The sequence below is a fragment of the Hypanus sabinus genome, chromosome 26 (genome assembly GCF_030144855.1).
Source record: "Hypanus sabinus isolate sHypSab1 chromosome 26, sHypSab1.hap1, whole genome shotgun sequence".
In the NCBI taxonomy this organism is placed as follows: domain Eukaryota; kingdom Metazoa; phylum Chordata; class Chondrichthyes; order Myliobatiformes; family Dasyatidae; genus Hypanus; species Hypanus sabinus.
This window is the reverse complement of record NC_082731.1, coordinates 18,689,735-18,709,383: the sequence shown is the minus strand read 5'-3', so window position 1 is coordinate 18,709,383 and position 19,649 is coordinate 18,689,735. Positions and strand designations below refer to the sequence as shown.

The window sequence follows — 19,649 nt, the reverse complement described above, 5'->3', positions numbered from 1 at the left end:
GAGTGGGACAGAGGGATTAGTGTGAAGATTGATACAGGAATGTGGGGAGAGAATGGGACAGTGGGATTAATGTGGGATTGATACAGGACTGCTGGGAGAGAGTGGGACAGTGGGATTAGTGTGGGGATTGATACAGGACTGTGGGGAGAGAGTGGGACAGTGGGATTAGTGTGGGGATTCATACAGGACTGTTGGGAGAGAGTGGGACAGTGGGATTAGTGTGGTTTTGATACAGAACTGTGGGGAGAGAGTGGGACAGTGGGATTAGTGTGGGGATTGATACAGGACTGTGCAGAGAGAGTGGGACAGTGGGATTAGTGTGGGATTGATACAGGACTGTAGGGAGAGAGTGGGACAGTGGGATTAGTGTGGGATTGATACAGGACTGTGGGGAGAGAGTGGGACACTGGGATTAGTGTGGGGATTGATACAGGACTGTGGGGAGAGAGTGGGACAGTGGGATTAGTGTGGGATTGATACAGGACTGTGGCGAGAGAGTGGGACAGTGGTATTAGTGTGGGATTGATACAGGACTGTGGGGAGAGAGTGGGACAGTAGGATTAGTGTGGGGATTGATACAGGACTGTGGGGAGAGAGTGGAACAGTGGGATTAGTGTGGGATTGATACAGGACCGTGGGGAGAGAGTGGGACAGTAGGATTAGTGTGGGGATTGATACAGGACTGTGGGGAGAGAGTGGGACAGTAGGATTAGTGTGGGGATTGATACAGGACTGTGGGGAGAGAGTGGGACTTATTCTGGGCACTGATACAGGACTGTGGTGAGAGAGTGGGACTGAGGGAGTATTGTGGGGTCTGATACAGGACTGTGGGGAGAGAGTGGGACTTGTTGTGGGCACTGATACAGGACTGTGGGGAGTGAGTGGGACTGAGGGAGTATTGTGCGGACTGATACAGGGCTGTGGGGAGAGAGTGGGACAGTGGGATTAGTGTGGGATTGATACAGGACTGTGGGGAGAGAGTGGGACTTATTGTGGGCACTGATACAGGACTGTGGTGAGAGAGTGGGACTGAGGGAGTATTGTGGGGACTGATACAGGGCTGTGGGGAGAGAGTGGGACTGAGGGAGTATTGTGGGGTCTGATACAGGACTGTGGGGAGAGAGTGGGACTTGTTGTGGGCACTGATACAGGACTGTGGGGAGAGAGTGGGACTGAGGGAGTATTGCGTGGACTGATACAGGGCTGTGGGGAGGGAGTGGGTCAGTGGGATTAGTGTGGGGATTGATACAGGACTGTGGGGAGAGAGTGGGTCAGTGGGATTAGTGTGGGGATTGATACAGGACTGTGGAGAGAGAATGGGACTGAGGGAGTATTGTGGGGTCTGATACAGGGCTGTGGGGAGGGAGTGGGACAGTGGGATTAGCGTGGGGTCTGATACAGGGCTGTGGGGAGGGAGTGGGACAGTGGGATTAGTGCGGGCATTGATTCAGGACTGTGTGGAGAGAGTGGGTCAGTGGGATTAGTGTGGGGATTGATACAGGACTGTGGGGAGAGAGTGTGACTGAGGGATTTTTGTGGGGTCTGATACAGGGCTGTGGGGAGGGAGTGGGTCTGGAGGGTTAGTATGGAGACTGATAAAGGTCTATGGATGAGAGAGTGGGGCAGTTCAATAACTTGCCTTAGGCCTGGATAAAAATTGCTGTTGGCATTGGTTTACTGGCCGAGGTTCAGTAAACAGCTTGTCTGACACACCGTTCATACAGATCAGATCATCACACACTGCTTTGAAGTAGAAAAGGCAAAATAATCGAATAAAGTGTAACAGCTACTGGAAAAAGGAAGTGAAGTGCAGGCAGACAATCCGGTGGAGGTTCGAACCCTGGGGAACACTATAATTAGTCAGAAGGATCCATCTTATTATACAAGGGAGGCATTGAGTCGTCTGATAACAGCGATGTAGAAGCTGTCCTTGAGCTTGCTGGTTTGTATCAGAATTCGAATCAGGTTTATTGTCACCAGCATCTGTCATTGAATTTGATAACTTAGCAGCAGCAGTTCAATGCAGAACATGATAATGTAGGAAGAAAAAATAAATAAGTAAATCTATTGCAGTAAATATATATATTAAATAGATTAAACATATTGCAAAACAGAAACAGTATATTTTTTAAAAAGTGAGGTTCAGTGTGCATTTAGGAACCTGATGGCAGAGGGGAAGAAGCCGTTCCTGAATCGCTGAGTGTATAGCTGATTCCTGATGGTAACAGTGAGAAAAGGTCATGCCCTGGGTGCTGGAGGTCCCTAATAATGGACGCTGCCTTTCTGACACACCACTCCTTGAAGATGTCTTGCATATTATGGAGACCAGTATCCAAGATGGAGCTGTTTATTTTAACAAATCCCTAATTTTAAAACTTGGCCTTCCCCCACCCCCCACATACCAGACTGTGATGTAGCCTGTCAGAATATTCTCCAAGGTACAACTATAGAAGTTTTTGAGTGCTTAAATCTTTTCAAACTCCTAATGAAATACAGTCACATTCTTGCATCGGTATGTTGAGACCAGGTTAGGTCTTCAGAGATCTTGATACGCAGGGACTTGTAACACTCTCCACTTCTGATCTTTCTATGAGGATTGTTGTGTGTTCCTTCATCTTCCCCTTCCTGAAGTCCACAACACAGCTCTTTCGTCTTACTGACGTTGAGTGCCAGGTTGTTGCTGCATCACCATTCCACTAGTTGGCATATCTAGCTCCTGTATGCCCTCTCGTCTCCATCTGAGATTCTACCATCAGCAAATTTATAGATGGCATTTGAGCTATGTCTCGCCACACAGTCATGGGTGTAGAGAGAGTAGACACACCCCTGAGGTGCGCCAGTGCTGATTGTTAGCGAGGAGGAGATCTTATTATGAATCTCACAGATTGTGGTCTTCCGGTTAAGAGGTCGAGGGTCCTTTTGAAGCAGGTGTGATCTTCTGACCATAGCCTTAGGTTCTGAAGCTTATTGATCAGGACTGTGGGAATGATGGTATTAATCTCTGAGCTATAGTCGATGAACAGCATCCTGACGTAGGTGTTTGTGTTGCTCAGGTGATCTAAGGCCATGTGGAGAGCCATGGACATTGCATCTGCTGTTGACCTATTGTGGCGATAGGCAAATTGCAATGGGTCCAGGTCCTTGCGGGGGCAGGAGTTCAGTCTGGTCACGACCAACCTCTCAAAGTATTTCATCACTGTCGACGTGAGTGCCACCAGTCGATGGTCATTAAGTCAGCTCACACTGCTTCTGTTAGGCTCTGGTATAATTGTTGCCCTTTTGAAGCAGGTGTGATCTCTGACCAAAGCAGTGGGAGGTTGAAAATGTCTCTGAATGTTACCACAAGTTTTCAGAGCCTTACCAGGTAGTCCATTGGGTCTGCTGCCCTCCTGGAAGACAGCCTGACACTGGCCTCTGAGAGAGAGAGACCACGGGGTCATTGGCTGCACCAGGGATCTTCACAGCTGCAGTTATATCTTCACTTTCAAAGCGGGCATAGAAGGGCAGTGAAGCATCGCTGCCGTTCACGCTATTGGGTTTCGCTTTGCGGAACATAACGTCCTGCAAGCCCTGCCAGAGCCGACGTGCGTCTGATGTCTCCTCCAGCCGCGGGAATTGAAATAGCCCTGCAGGGGCCGTGGCTATTTTCCCTGTCACCAGACCCAAGTGCCACAGATCTGGCCGTCAGCGGACAACTGCCCTGCTGTGCCCTCGCCTCTTGCGCCGTTCCCCCAGTGGGAGGGATAATCCGGGGTGGGTGGGCTCTTTGATCACGCTGGCTGCTTTCCCAAGACGGCGAGAAGTGTGCGGAGGGGAGGCGGGTCACAGGCAGTGCACCCAGACAGGATGCTTTCGATGGTGTATCGATAAAATGCCGGTGCGGATCGACGGGAACACGCTACATTTCTTTAGCCTGCTGAGGCGAGCTATCTTGGCTGTGACGGGTTATCGGTGACTTTGTCACCTCGGAACTCAAAGTTCTCAATCCTCCGCTGTTGACGTGGACGGGACCTATGCACACCCCTCCCACCCCGTCTGAAGTCAGAGACCATCTCTTTGGTTCTGCTGACGTTGAGGGGAAGGATGTTGCCACGGCAACACGTCAGCAAGCTGCCTACCTCTTTCCCGTCCTCTGACTCATCGCTATTTTAGATGCAGCCGGGACCCTGCTGTCGTCTGCCGAGTTGTGGCTGCAGCAGGATTTGGCCACACGATGATGAGTGTACAGGGATCAGAGGAGAGGGTTGAGGACTCAGAGCTGAGGATCATCGTGGCAGAGGAATTGCTGCCTGTCCTTACGGAAGGAAGTCAAGGATAGTCGTCTCTAGATCGGTGACAATGAACTCAGTTGCCTTCTCATCTCACCATAGCTCCTCGCCACCGCCACTCACACACACAGGCAAGAGTGAATATTGAACTGCCGGGAAATGACGCCGGGGACAAAGAAATGGTGGAAAAACTCAAAGATTATTTTGCGTTGTTCTTCACTGTGGAAGACACTAGCAGTCTGCCAGAAATTTTGGGGGGCAGAAGTGAGTGCCTTTGCTGTTGCTGAGGAGAAGGGGCTTGGGAAGCTGGAGGTAGATAAGTCAGCTGGACAAGGATGGTCAAGGAAACTGTGGAGGCGTTAGTAGTGATCCTTGGTTCTGGCATGGCTCCAGAGGACAGGAAGATTGCAAATGTCACTCCACTTTAAGAAGCGAGGGAGGCAGAAGACAGAAAACTCTCGGCCATTTCGCCTGTCCAATACTTGTTATTAAGGTTTCGGAGTACTTCAAATTTCAAGTTTAATGGTCACTCGGACACTCGGTCACTCGATCCCAGGGGACCATGAGCCTCTGGTGGACTGGGTTAAGCCGCGACTGCTGTGGCTGTGCAGTCCAATGTGGGAGAACCCTGGGCACGGAGCTTCAGGCGGGCTTTGTCATTCAACCATACCCGAATACCTGTCAACACGGCCAAACGGGGCAGCGAGGTGCAGGACAGAGTAGCAACAGTCACACACAGCGCAAGGCACATCGAGCAGATACACGAGAGCAGGCGCACGAAAGGTATCAGTGAAATACAGTCGCGCAAAAAAGAGTCCAAGACCCCAGATCGCGTGAACGTTGCAGCCGTCTGCCTGCGGTCGAACACCATACAGCTCGTCTTTTGCCAAGCGAACACTGGGGGGGCAGCACCGACTCCAGTCTGGACGCCACAGCACATCACCTCCGGTGGCGGGCACCGACTCCAACGTCTTTCTCCTGCGCTGCTGGAAACTGGCGACCCTGCGGCTCGAGGCGATGCCGTTCCCACGCTGTCCACCTACAAATCGGCGAACCGGGCTGGCAGCGTCCCAGCAGGGTGTTGTGATCACAATCACTCGCTGTTAGACTGTGCACCGACTCCCCTCTGACCCGGGCAGCAGCACGAACTGCAGCGACTCCAGCTCCTTCCGTTTCACCACCAACCAGCAACTCACTGATGGAAAGGACCCGCAGTACGTTAAGTCCAATCATACAAAATATGTCTAAAAAGGACAATAACGCCTTTGGCTAGCCCCGTAGAAGCTGCTGCGATTGAATATGCCGCCATCTTACTTGGAGCTCATGATAAAATGGGCCAATGGTTTCCTTAAGGGGAAATCTTGCCTCACAAATCAGTTGGAACTTTTTGAGGAAGCAACAGGCAGGATTGACAAAGGAGAGTAGGTGAATGTTGTTTAGTTGGATTTTCAGAAGGGCTTTGACAAGGTCAGAGCCCATGGTGCGACAGGAAAGATACTGGCGTGGACGGAAGGTATGCTGACTGAGAAAGAGTGGGAAGAAAGGTGGCCTTTTCCCGTTGGCTAGCGGTGTTTCACAAAGGATGATGTTGGGTCTGCTGTTTTTCACTTTGCATGTTGATGATCGGTTTGATGGTTTTGTGGCCAGGTTTGTGGAAGACACAAAGGTAGGTGGAGGGGAAGAAAGGAGCCCGCAGAGGGACCTGGAGAGATCAGGAGAATGAGCAAAGAAGTGGTAGATGGAACCCAGTGCAGGGACTTTGGTAGAAGGAATAAAGGGTGTAGACTATTTCATAAATATGGGGAGCAAACTGGGAAAACAGGGACTTTGTGCCGGATTCCCCAAAGATTAACTTGCAAGTTGAGTCAGTGGCGAGGAAAGCAAATGGAATCCATTTCGAGAAGAGGACCAGAATATAAAGGCAGGGATGTGATCTGAAAGTCCACAGGGACAGTCTAGGCCCGGCTGTGAAAGGAGGAGGGTTGGGCATGGGGCGGGCAACCCCACCCTGTGCTCAGAAACGCCAGTAGAAGCTCCAAGGATCTTGTCCCTCGGGGTGGGAGCATCTTCGCCGGGAAGACACAGGACCAGTCAATCTTCAACCTAATACTGAGGACTCTGGCAGACAGCTGAAAAAGGCTTATGACCCAGGAGGGGTGACGGGCTCACGGATATGAAGATGAAACCCTGAGACTTTATACGGCATTTATCAGACCGTAGTTGGAGCGCTGTGAGCAGCTTTGGGCTGTGCTGGCATCGGAGAGAGTCCAGATGTTCACAAGGATTATCCTAGGAAGAAAGGGTGAACGTGTGAGTCACGTTTGATAGCCCTGGCCCTGTACTTGCTGGAGTTTAGAAGAACGAGGGGGGAATCTCGTCAAAACTGATCAAATCTGGAAAGGCCGCGATAGAGAGGACATGGAGATGTTCTCTATAGTGGGGAGTCCAGGACCTCAGAGGGCCCATTTGGAACAGCAATGAGGAGGAATTTCTTTCGCCAAACAGTCGTGAATCTGTGGAATTCATTGCCATGGATGAGTGGAGGCCAAGCTCCTGTATCTTATGATCTTATTGCTCCAGTCCCCTCCAACGTTACCTTAGAGGAGCTCAGCAAGACACCATAGTCAGTACAGACGTGTTGGGCAAAGACCTGTGTGATTGTGATTGTGAAGTGGTCTTACTGATTGTGTGAGGGGGAACTTCACAGAAGACATAACATATTGCTCCCATTTCCCCCTTTCCCTCTGTTCCTCTCCACTCCCCCTCTCCTCTCCACCTCACTCCCCTCCCCTCACTCCTCCGCTCTACCCGCCTCTCCCCCATTGTCGGAAGCTGAATCACACACTATGAATTGCCCCTTTAGTGTGTGGTTTGGGGGGGGGGAATCTGGGGTTGAGTCAGTGGTTATGTGGGTGAGAGGGGATCATGTCCGGGGGGGGGCTGTGGGGGGAGTAGTAAGATAACCTTGGTGCGATGGGAGGGGAGGGAGCAGGAACACGAGGGGACGAGCGGTGGGGAGAATATTCCTGTGTTGACTCCTGCACTCCCTCCCACAGGCGCCATTGGATACGGCGGGGGAGAATGGGGGGAGTCCAGACCCCGCCACACGCGGTCTGAGCCTCAGAAACAGGCAACTGGCCTGTTGTGGGACAGAGGTGAGGCAAGGGTTACTGCCGGGGAGGGCTAGGGAGTGGAAGAGGGGTAGGGGGAAGAGGGAGGGGAGGAGCAGGAAGAGGAGGGATGGATGAGGGGGAGGGGGAGGATGGCAGAGAGGGAGGAGGAAAGGAGGAGGGGATGAGGGGTTAGGGGATGAAAGGGTGGGGATGTGGGTAGGGGAAGAAAGGAGATAGAAGGTGAGGGGGAAGTAGGGGAGGGGAAGGTGGAGGCGGGAAGGATGAGGGGAGGGAAGTGGAGGGAGAGGGAAGGGGAAGGGTGGGAGTGAGAGGAAGGGAAGGAGGTGGGAGGACTGGTGAGGGTGTGGGTAGGATGGGACTTCTGAAGTCCACTGTGCTGTGTTCCTGGAAAGATTGCCACCACCTCCTTCCTCCCCTCCCTCGCTGTCCCCCCTTCCCTCTTGCCTGCCCTCCACCAAGCCCAAGGTGGCCAGGAGGACCAGCTGCCCTCTCCTCTCCCATTACCCTCCCCTGTCCCTTCGTGACGTCAGCCACCACTCCCATGCCCCATTCGCACTCTGCTACCCCGCCACTCCTCCAAGGATTCCCAAGATCCCCCTACCCACTTTCCCCAGAGGAAACCTCCCTTAATTGGACAGCCTCTCCCATCCACTGATCCACCGCCCCTCCTAGTTCTGACTCTGCCCTCCAGGGGAGACACCTTCGGCTTCTCTCCTCTCGAGCACCAATTGCCCCGGGGCCCACACCTGTTAATGAGATCCCCTCTCATTTTCCTAACCTCCCAAATGTCACCCGGCATAGAAATAGGCCATTCGGCCCAACTAACCCATACTGTCCCTTTCTGAGGTGGTCTCACTTGCTCACGTTTGTCCCTCTAATCCAAGTGTTCCCAACCCTTTTACTCGATGGACCCCAGGACAGGAAGCCCGTCTCTCAACCTTTCCTATCCATGTAGCTGTCCAAATATGTAATTGTACCCCCCGCCCCCAAACCACTTCCCCTGGCAGCACGTTGCACACACCCGCAGTGGGTGATGAACTTGCCCCTCAGATACCCTTTACATCTCCCTCTGTCTGTGCCCTCTAGTTCTAGTCTCCTGTATCGTGGGGAAAAGTACTGTGACCATCCAGCTCAGCTCCCTCCCTCCCTCCATAAGGTCACCCCTGTCGACCTGTCCCAGAGACCTGCCGCCATTTGCCCTGTACGGGAATCGCTTCACACCTGTCCGAGTTAAATCTCATCTGCCCAGGTGATTGCGATCCTGCTGGAAGCTTCCTCACCCTCCAGCGCCCCGCAGACACGCTAATCCTCCCACCTACTTTCTCATCCAAATGATAAAATTGTACATGCAACACCGGTGCCGGCTCTGACCCCTGTGGCACACCGCTGGTCACAGGCCTCCAACCTGGGTAGTGTCTGCCTTCCAGCTTCGCACCCAGTTGGCTGGTTCACTGATTTATCTAACGTTCCAGACCAGCCGACCGGCCGCGACCTACTCAGGGCCCTTTGGCTGAAGTCTGTGTGGATGACATCTACTCCCCTGCCCTCATCAGTCCTCTTCGTCACCTCTACTGTGTTTTACCCCCCCCCCCCCGACTCCCCATCCTCTCCACCCTCTTTCGGCATGATGGGGCTGTTATCTCAAGAATCCTCCCCCCCCGCCACCACCCTCGATGACAATATGTCCTCCGGCTCTGGCCAACAGGAACCGACCACGGACCCCGAATGGGACCCCCGGGACCGGCTCAGCGGAAGTGACGGAGACGCAGACGTGGAAGATGCTGACGGCAGGTAAACGGAGATGGACCCACTACTGCAGGACCACTTCCCACCCCCTTCTCCCCCTACCCTCCCCTCCCCTCCACACTACCCAAACCTCTTCCCACCCCTTCTCCCCCTCCCCTCCCCTCCCCACTACCCAGGACCACTTCCCACCCCCTTCTCCCCCTCCCCTCCCCTCCCCACTACCCAGGACCACTTCCCACCCGCTTCTCCCCCTCCCCTCCCCTCCCCACTACCCAGGACCACTTCCCACCCCCTTTTCCCCCTCCCCTCCCCTCCCCTCCGCACTACCCAAACCTCTTCCCACCCCCTTCTCCCCCTACCCTCCCCTCCTCACTACCCAGGACCACTTCCCTCCCCCTTCTCCCCCTCCCCTCCCCTCCCCACTACCCAGGACCACTTCCCACCGCCTTCTCCCCCTCCCCTCCCCTCCCCACTATCCTGGACCACTTCCCACCCCCTTCTCCCCCTCCCCTCCCCTCCCCACTACCCAGGACCACTTCCCACCTCCTTCTCCCCCTCCCCTCCCCTCCCCACTACCCAGGACCACTTCCCACCCCCTTCTCCCCCTCCCCTCCCCTCCACACTACCCAAACCTCTTCCCACCCCCTTCTCCCCCTCCCCTCCCCACTACCCAGGACCACTTCCCACCCCCTTCTCCCCCTCCCCTCCCCTCCCCACTACCAGGACAACTTCCCACACCCTTCTCCCCCTCCCCTCCCCTCCCCACTACCCAGGACCACTTCCCACCCCTTTCTCCCCCTCCCCTCCCCACTACCCAGGACCACTTCCCACCCCCTTCTCCCCCTCCCCTCCCCTCCCCTCCCCACTACCCAGGACCACTTCCCACCCCCTTCTCCCCCTCCCCTCCCCCTCCCCACTACCCAGGACCACTTCCCACTACCTTCTCCCCCTCCCCTCCCCTCCCCTCCCCACTACCCGGACTGCTTCCCACCCCCTTCTCCCCCTCTCCTCCCCTCCCCACTACCCAGGACCACTTCCCACCCCCTTCTCCCCCTCCCCTCCCCACTACCCGGACTGCTTCCCACCCCCTTCTCCCCCTCTCCTCCCCTCCCCACTACCCAGGACCACTTCCCACCCCCTTCTCCCCCTCTCCTCCCCTCCCCACTACCCAGGACATCTTCCCACCCCCTTCTCCCCCTCCCCACTACCCAGGACCACTTCCCACCCCCTTCTCCCCCTCCCCTCCCCTCCCCACTACCCAGGACCACTTCCCACCCACTTCTCCCCCTCCCCTCCCCTCCCCACTACCCAGGACCACTTCCCACCCCCTTCTCCCCCTCCCCTCCCCTCCCCACTACCCAGGACCACTTCCCACCCCCTTCTCCCCCTCCCCTCCCCTCCCCAGGCCATCTGATTTCCTCTTCCTCTCCCCTCCCCCCGCACACTTTCTGTCTGCACCTCTGACAGATGCTGAGAGACAGACGTATGGACACTAACGGGTACAGACACCCAGCTGACACCCCTGGGTGCAGCCAGACCATAGCACCATTGCAACTGTCTGCTGCTGGGGCAGTCATGAAGGCGGGGTGGGTGTTTCCTGTGTGGTGGACGAGGCTGATCCCTCTCTACTGAAGGCTGCCTACATCCACCTTTATTGAGTAACTCCGAACTCCCCCGCCCGGGATCTGGTCACGTGCTCGCTGGCCCACAACTCAGACTGCCGGTGCTGGCAAGACGTAGGAGCAGAATTAGACCATTCGGCCCATCGAGTCTGTTCTGCCATTCAATCATGGCCATTCTCACCCACCCCCCCCTCAGCCCCACTCTCCCAGCCTTCTCCCCATAATCTTTGATGCTGTTGCCAACTGAGAACCTGTCAAGCTCTGTCTTAAATACACCCAACGACCCAGCCTCCACAGCTCCCGGTGGTAACAAATTCCACAGATTCACCCCCCCCCCAGCTATGGAAATTTGCCCCTCTATCCTGAGGCTATGCCCTCTTGTCCTAGATTCCCGACCATGGCAAACATCCTTTCCACATCTACTCTGTCTAGGCCTTTCAACATTCTAAAGGTTTCAGTGAGATCCCCCCTCATCCTTCTGAATTTGAGTGAGTACAGACCCAGAGCCATCAAACGTTCCTCGTATGGTAACCCTTTTGTTCCCAGAATCATCCTTGTGAACCTCCCCTGGACCCTCTCCAAAGCCAGCACATCTTTTCTGCGATAAGGAGCCCAAAATTGTTCACAATACTCAAGGTAAGAACTCACCAGGGCCTTATTAAGCCTCAGTATCACATCCCTGCTCTTGTACTCTAGACCCCTTGAAATAAATGTTAACATTGCATTTGCCTTCCTCACCACTGACTCAACCTGCAAGTTAACCCTTAGGGTGTTCTGCACAAGGACTCCCAAGTCACGTTGCATCTCAGATTTTTGGATTTTCTCTCCATTTAGAGAATAGTCTGAGCATTTATTTCTACTACCAAAGTGCCTGACCGTACAATTTCCAATATTGTATTTCATTTGCCATTTTCTTGCCCATTCTGCTAATCTGACTGTCTTTTTGCATCCTACCTGTATCCCCAACACTACCTGTCCCTCCACCAATCATCTACAAATTTGACAACAAAGCCATCTATTGCATCATCTAAATTATTGATATACAGCATAAAAATAAGCGGTCCTAACACCGACCCCTGTCAAACTCCACTAGTCACTGGCAGCCAACCAGGAAAGGATCCTTTTATTCCCGCTTCCTGCCTCCTAGCAGTCAGCCAATGCTCGAACCATGCCAGTAACTCCCCTGTAATGCCATGGACTCTTAACTTGGTAAGCTGCCTCATGTGTGGCACCTTGTCAAAGGCCTTCTGAGAGTCCAAATGTACACACAAACCCTCTCTCTCTCGCACGCACACCCTCTCTCTCTCACACACCCTCTCTCTCTCGATCGCACACCCTCTCTCTCTCAATCGCACACCCTCTCTCTCTCGCACGCACACCCTCTCTCTCTCGCACACCCTCTCTCTCTCGCACGCACACCCTCTCTCTCTCGCACACCATCTCTCTCTCGCACGCACACCCTCTCTCTCTCGCACACCCTCTCTCTCTCTCTCGCACACCCTCTCTCTCGATCGCACACCCTCTCTCTCTCACACCCTCTCTCTCTCACACACCCTGTCTCTCTTGCACACAGTCTCTCTCGCACACACCCTCTCTCGATCGCACACCCTCTCTCTCTCACACCACCCTCTCTCGATCGCACACCCTCTCTCTCTCGATCGCACACCCTCTCTCTCTCGCACAACCCTCTCTCTCTCGATCGCACACCCTCTCTCTCTCGATCGCACACCCTCTCTCTCTCGATCGCACACCCTCTCTCTCTCGCACACCCTCTCTCTCCTCGATCGCACACCCTCTCTCTCTCGATCGCACACCCTCTCTCTCTCGATCGCACACCCTCTCTCTCTCGATCGCACACCCTCTCTCTCTCGATCGCACACCCTCTCTCTCTCGCACACCCTCTCTCTCTCGATCGCACACCCTCTCTCTCTCACACACCCTGTCTCTCTTGCACACAGTCTCTCTCGCACACACCCTCTCTCAATCGCACACCCTCTCTCTCTCACACACCCTCTCTCGATCGCACACCCTCTCTCTCTCGCACACCCTCTCTCTCTCGATCGCACACCCTCTCTCTCTCGATCGCACACCCTCTCTCTCTCGCACACCCTCTCTCTCTCGATCGCACACCCTCTCTCTCTCGATCGCACACCCTCTCTCTCTCGATCGCACACCCTCTCTCTCTCGCACACCCTCTCTCTCTCGATCGCACACCCTCTCTCTCTCGATCGCACACCCTCTCTCTCTCACACACCCTGTCTCTCTTGCACACAGTCTCTCTCGCACACACCCTCTTTCGATCGCACATCCTCTCTCTCTCACACACCCTCTCTCGATCGCACACCCTCTCTCTCTCACACACCCTCTCTCGATCGCACACCCTCTCTCTCTCACACACCCTCTCTCTCTCGCACACACCCTCTCTCGATCGCACACCCTCTCTCTCTCACACACCCTCTCTCGATCGCACACCCTCTCTCTCTCGCACGCACACCCTCTCTCTCTCGCACACACACCATCTCTCTCTCACACCCTCTCTCTCTCGCACCCTCTCTCTCTCTCTCACACACCCTCTCTCGATCGCACACCCCTCTCTCTCTCACACACCCTCTCTCGATCGCACACCCTCTCTCTCTCGATCGCACACCCTCTCTCTCTCGATCGCACACCCTCTCTCTCTCGATCGCACACCCTCTCTCTCTCGCACACCCTCTCTCTCGATCGCACACCCTCTCTCTCTCGATCGCACACCCTCTCTCTCTCGCACACCCTCTCTCTCTCTCTCGCACACCCTCTCTCTCTCGATCGCACACCCTCTCTCTCTCGATCGCACACCCTCTCTCTCTCGCACACCCTCTCTCTCTCGCACGCACACCCTCTCTCTCTCGCACACACACCATCTCTCTCTCACACCCTCTCTCTCTCGCACACCCTCTCTCTCTCTCGCACACACCCTCTCTCGATCGCACACCCTCTCTCTCTCACACACCCTCTCTCGATCGCACACCCTCTCTCTCTCGATCGCACACCCTCTCTCTCTCGCACACCCTCTCTCTCGATCGCACACCCTCTCTCTCTCGCACACCCTCTCTCTCTCGATCGCACACCCTCTCTCTCTCGATCGCACACCCTCTCTCTCTCGATCGCACACCCTCTCTCTCTCGCACACCCTCTCTCTCTCGATCGCACACCCTCTCTCTCTCACACACCCTGTCTCTCTTGCACACAGTCTCTCTCGCACACACCCTCTCTCGATCGCACACCCTCTCTCTCTCACACACCCTCTCTCGATCGCACACCCTCTCTCTCTCACACACCCTCTCTCTCTCGCACACACCCTCTCTCGATCGCACACCCTCTCTCGATCGCACACCCTCTCTCTCTCACACACCCTCTCTCGATCGCACACCCTCTCTCTCTCGCACGCACACCCTCTCTCTCTCGCACACACACCATCTCTCTCTCACACCCTCTCTCTCTCGCACACCCTCTCTCTCTCACACACCCTCTCTCTCTCACACACCCTGTCTCTCTTGCACACAGTCTCTCTCGCACACACCCTCTCTCTCTCACCCTCTCTCTCTCTCTCACTCACAGAGACACACATACTCTGTTTCTCACACATTGTACAGTGACTGTGGGGAGTCGCCCCACTCTGGTGGTCGGTGGCAGGGGATTATTTAGCCCCCCGGACCCACAAGGGCTGGTCAGAGACGGGGTTCTGTGAAGGACGGAGGTGCTGAGGGAGGGAGGGAGCTGGGGAGGACTGCCACACTCTGGTCACCCTCAGGCTGTCTGCGCCCCACAGACTCAGAGCGTCCGAGCTCCCACACCGCTGCAGCTCCAGGAGACGGCGGCGACCCAGGCTGGTGCAGCAGGACACGACGGAGAGCGAGGACGACTCGACTCGGAACCGGCACGGACAGCACCACTGTAACGTCCCACTCAGTCCCCAGCACACGTCCCAAGCCATCACAGAGGTAGGGCGAGAGGGGGCAGACGGGGGGCAGGGGAGGGTGGGGGGAGGAGGGGGAGCGATGGAGAAATAATGGGGAGAGAGGGACAGTGGGAAAGATGGGGAGAGGGTCTGTGGTAGAGGGAAGGGGGAGATTGAGAGAGGGGTGTGGAGGAATGGTGGGGAGAGGGATGAGGCTGAAGAGGGACAGAAGGAGAGGGACTGGAGGACAGGGATGGGTTCCAGAAGGGAAGTTGGTGGGGAGATGGGGAGAGGGACATGGGCAGCGATGTGGGACGTGGGGACTGGGATGACGAAGAGAGGAGTAAGGGGAGATGGGGAGAGCGACGGGGTTAGGGATGGGGAGTGGGACGGGGAGATGGGGAGTGGGACGGGGAGATGGGGAGTGGGACGGGGAGATGGGGAGTGGGACGGGGAGATGGGGAGAGCGACGGGGTTAGGGATGGGGGAGAGCGATGGGGAGAGGGCTGGGGGAAGATGGGGAGATGGGGAGTGGGACGGGGAGATGGGGAGTGGGACGGGGAGATGGGGAGTGGGACGGGGAGATGGGGAGAGCGACGGGGTTAGGGATGGGGGAGAGCGATGGGGAGAGGGCTGGGGGAAGATGGGGAGATGGGGAGTGGGACGGGGAGATGGGGAGTGGGACGGGGAGATGGGGAGAGCGACGGGGTTAGGGATGGGGAGTGGGACGGGGAGATGGGGAGTGGGACGGGGAGATGGGGAGAGCGACGGGGTTAGGGATGGGGGAGAGTGATGGGGAGAGGGCTGGGGGAAGATGGGGAGAGGGACTGTGGTAGAGGGAAGGGGGAGATTGAGAGAGGGACGGGGTTAAGGATGGGGGAGTGGGTTCTGGAAGAAGTGAAGGGGAGAGAGAAATGTTGGTGGCAAGGATAGAGAGATGGGGAACAAAGGGAGAATTAAGATACCAAGAGTGGGGGGTGAGTGGGGAGGAAGTAGGTGTGAGTGGGGAGGAAGTGGGGTGTGAGTGAGGAGGGAGTGGGGGGAAGTGGGGCTGAGTGGGGGGAGTGGGTGAGTGGGGGGTGGGGGGAGAAGTGGGGTGGAAGTGGGGGATGGGGGTGGGGGTGGGCTGGAAGTGGGGGGTGAGTGGTGGTGGGGGGGGAAGTTGGGGGTGAGGAGGGAGATGCAGCGGTGCAGGATAGCGGAGAGGGAGAAGAAAGCTGAATCTTTGCCAGGGACTTGATTCCCCCCCCATCCTCACCCCCCACCGCCCATCCTCACACCCCCACACTCCCATCCTCACCCATCTGTTCTCACCCCATCACCCCCCCATCCTCACCCTGCTCCTCACCCCATTCCTCCCCCATCTTCACCCCACATCCTCACCCCATTACCCCCCATCGTCACCCAACACCCTCACCCCCACCCTCAACCCTCACATCCTCACCCCCAATTTCACCCCATCACCCCCCTCCTCACCCCCAGCCTTGCACCCCCAATCTTGCAACCCCATCCTCAACACTCCCCCATTCTTACCCCCATTCTTACCCCTCACCCCCATCCTCACCCCATCACCCCCCCTTCCTCTCCCTGTCCTCACCCCAAAGTCCTCAACCACCATCCTCACCCCTCACCTCCCACATCCTTACCCCCCATCCTCACCCCCATCCTCACCCCCACATCCTCACCCCTGATCTCACCCCCATCATCCCCTCGTCCTCAGCCCTCACCCTCATCCTCACCCCCCATCCTCAACACCCCCACTCCCCCTCAAGGGGGTGCAATCTGCCGCTCGCGGCCGTTATCTCATATTCTCTCTGTCTTTCTTCTCTCTCTCTCTCCCCCCCCGACTCTCCTCTCATCCCTCTCTATTTCCTCTTGCTTCCACTATCTGTCCTCGTTCCTTCCCCCTACTCTGTCCCCCCTGCTCCCTCTCCCCCTCGCTCTCCTGCTCACACTCTTACCCCTGCCCCCTCTCCCCCGCTCCCCCCGCTCACTCTCTTACCCCTGCACTCTCTCCCTGTCCACAGGAGAGCGTCTCTCAGATCCGTCCGCTGGTGCTGAGTACAGCAGGTTTGCGGCCGAGCGGGGTGGGGGTGTCACTGGGCCCTGAGATCCAGACCCCCGCCCTACACTGTCCCATGGCCCCCCGGGACAACGTCAGCTGCCTGTTCGTCACCTCCATTGTCTTCATTCCTCTCGGGCTGCTGCTCCTCCTTTGCCTGTTACAGAGAAAGGAGGCATGAAGGAGGGGGGGAGGGAGGGGGCAGTGACGAGGGCCCGGAGTCTGACCTCAGTCCCACCCCTCCCACCCCCTCTCTGAGAACACGGACCATCGCACAAACCCCTGACCGTGTCCCGCCCCTCCCACCTGACGATCAGGACTGAGCATACCAGAGAGGAACCCAGGGGCAGAGGGTTTGACTCTTTGCCCCCACCCAACACATCCCCTCCCCTCCCTTCCCCACAAGAGGCACCTCCAGAGGCAAGAATAAAAAAGGAAATGTTTTATTGTTTGCTTTTGGATGTATCCATCGAATTGGAGAGCATGGGTGGGGGCAGATGATAGGGGGAGTTGCTCCTGCAGTTTGAGAGACGGTTTACCCATCTGCCCTGAGGGATAAACTACAGGGTACTGGTTTAATGTGAGGGGGACAGAGTTAAAGAGGGCCTGAGGGTGGGGGAGTGGATTGAGATGCCCGAGGGAGGGGGATGTGTGTGTGTGGATTGAGATGCCGGAGGGAGGGGGAGTGGGTGTGTGTATCGAGATGCCCGAGGGAGGGGGAGTGTGTGTGTGGATTGAGATGCCGGAGGGAGGGGGAGTGGGTGTGTGTATCGAGATGCCCGAGGGAGGGGAGTGGGTGTGTGGATCGAGATGCCCGAGGGAGGGGGAGTGGGTGTGTGGATTGAGTTGCCCGAGGGAGGGGGAGTGGGTGTGTGGATCGAGATGCCCGAGGAGGGGGAGTGGGTGTGTGTATCGAGATGCCGGAGGGAGGGGGAGTGTGTGTGTGGATTGAGATGCCTGAGGGAGGGGGAGTGGGTGTGTGTATCGAGACGCCCGAGGGAGGGGGAGTGGGTGTGTGTGGATCGAGATGCCTGAGGGAGGGGGAGTGTGTGTGTGTGTGTATCGAGATGCCTGAGGGAGGGGGAGTGGGGTGTGTAGATCGAGATGCCCGAGGGAGGGGGAGTGGGTGTGTAGATCGAGATGCCCGAGGGAGGGGGATGGGTGTGTGTATCGAGATGCCTGAGGGAGGGGGAGTGGGTGTGTGGATCGAGATGCCCGAGGGAGGGGGGGAGTGGGTGTGTGGATCGAGATGCCCGAGGGAGGGGGAGTGGGTGTGTAGATCGAGATGCCTGAGGGAGGGGGAGTGGGTGTGTGGATTGAGATGCCCGAGGGAGGGGGAGTGGGTGTGTGGATCGAGATGCCTGAGGGAGGGGGAGTGGGTGTGTGTATCGAGATGCCCGAGGGAGGGGGAGTGGGTGTGTAGATCGAGATGCCCGAGGGAGGGGGAGTGGGTGTGTAGATCGAGATGCCTGAGGGAGGGGGGAGTGGGTGTGTGGATCGAGATGCCCGAGGGAGGGGGAGTGGGTGTGTGTGGATTGAGATGCCGGAGGGAGGGGGAGTGGGTGTGTGGATCGAGATGCCGGAGGGAGGGGGAGTGGGTGTGTAGATCGAGATGCCTGAGGGAGGGGGGAGTGGGTGTGTGGATCGAGATGCCCGAGGGAGGGGGAGTGGGTGTGTGTGGATCGAGATGCCGGAGGGAGGGGGAGTGGGTGTGTGGATCGAGATGCCCGAGGGAGGGGGAGTGGGTGTGTAGATCGAGATGCCCGAGGGAGGGGGAGTGTGTGTGTGTATCGAGATGCCCGAGGGAGGGGGAGTGGGTGTGTAGATCGAGATGCCCGAGGGAGGGGGAGTGGGTGTGTGTATCGAGATGCCCGAGGGAGGGGGAGTGGGTGTGTGGATCGAGATGCCCGAGGGAGGGGGGAGTGGGTGTGTGGATCGAGATGCCCGAGGGAGGGGGAGTGGGTGTGTAGATCGAGATGCCCGAGGGAGGGGGAGTGTGTGTGTGTATCGAGATGCCCGAGGGAGGGGGAGTGGGTGTGTAGATCGAGATGCCCGAGGGAGGGGGAGTGGGTGTGTAGATCGAGATGCCCGAGGGAGGGGGAGTGGGTGTGTAGATCGAGATGCCCGAGGGAGGGGGAGTGGGTGTGTGTGTGGATCGAGATGCCCGATGGAGGGGGAGTGGGTGTGTGGATCGAGATGCCCGAGGGAGGGGGAGTGGGTGTGTAGATCGAGATGCCCGAGGGAGGGGGAGTGGGTGTGTAGATCGAGATGCCCGAGGGAGGGGGAGTGGGTGTGTGTATGGAGATGCCTGAGGGAGGGGGAGTGGGTGTGTGTATTGAGATGCCCGAGTGAGGGGGAGTGGGTGTGTAGATCGAGATGCCTGAGGGAGGGGGGAGTGGGTGTGTGGATCGAGATGCCCGAGGGAGGGGGAGTGGGTGTGTGGATTGAGTTGCCCGAGGGAGGGGGAGTGGGTGTGTGGATCGAGATGCCCGAGGGAGGGGGAGTGGGTGTGTGTATCGAGATGCCGGAGGGAGGGGGAGTGGGTGTGTAGATCGAGATGCCCGAGGGAGGGGGAGTGGGTGTGTGGATCGAGATGCCCGAGGGAGGGGGAGTGGGTGTGTGGATCGAGATGCCCGAGGGAGGGGGAGTGGGTGTGTAGATCGAGATGCCTGAGGGAGGGGGGAGTGGGTGTGTAGATCGAGATGCCCGAGGGAGGGGGAGTGGGTGTGTAGATCGAGATGCCTGAGGGAGGGGGGAGTGGGTGTGTAGATCGAGATGCCCGAGGGAGGGGGAGTGGGTGTGTGGATCGAGATGCCCGAGTGAGGGGGAGTGGGTGTGTGTATGGAGATGCCTGAGGGAGGGGGAGTGGGTGTGTGTATT

General features: G+C 57.0%; 1 protein-coding gene across 2 annotated transcripts in view; it reads left to right on the top strand.

The window, feature by feature from the left end:
• Window positions 1–17,220, top strand: part of si:ch211-63p21.1 (uncharacterized) — a 44,086-nt gene extending 26,866 nt beyond the window's left edge. The window contains exons 2-5 of one of the 2 annotated variants that reach the window (XM_059951585.1): window positions 7,325–7,423; window positions 9,108–9,193; window positions 14,579–14,750; window positions 16,735–17,220. In XM_059951585.1, coding sequence (XP_059807568.1) covers window positions 7,325–7,423; window positions 9,108–9,193; window positions 14,579–14,750; window positions 16,735–16,950 — 573 coding nt within the window. In that variant the 3' untranslated portion in view covers window positions 16,951–17,220. The remainder of the gene's footprint in view (window positions 1–7,324; window positions 7,424–9,107; window positions 9,194–14,578; window positions 14,751–16,734) is intronic. The other variant, XM_059951586.1, reaches the window with a different exon arrangement.
• The last annotated feature ends 2,429 nt before the right edge of the window (window positions 17,221–19,649 follow it).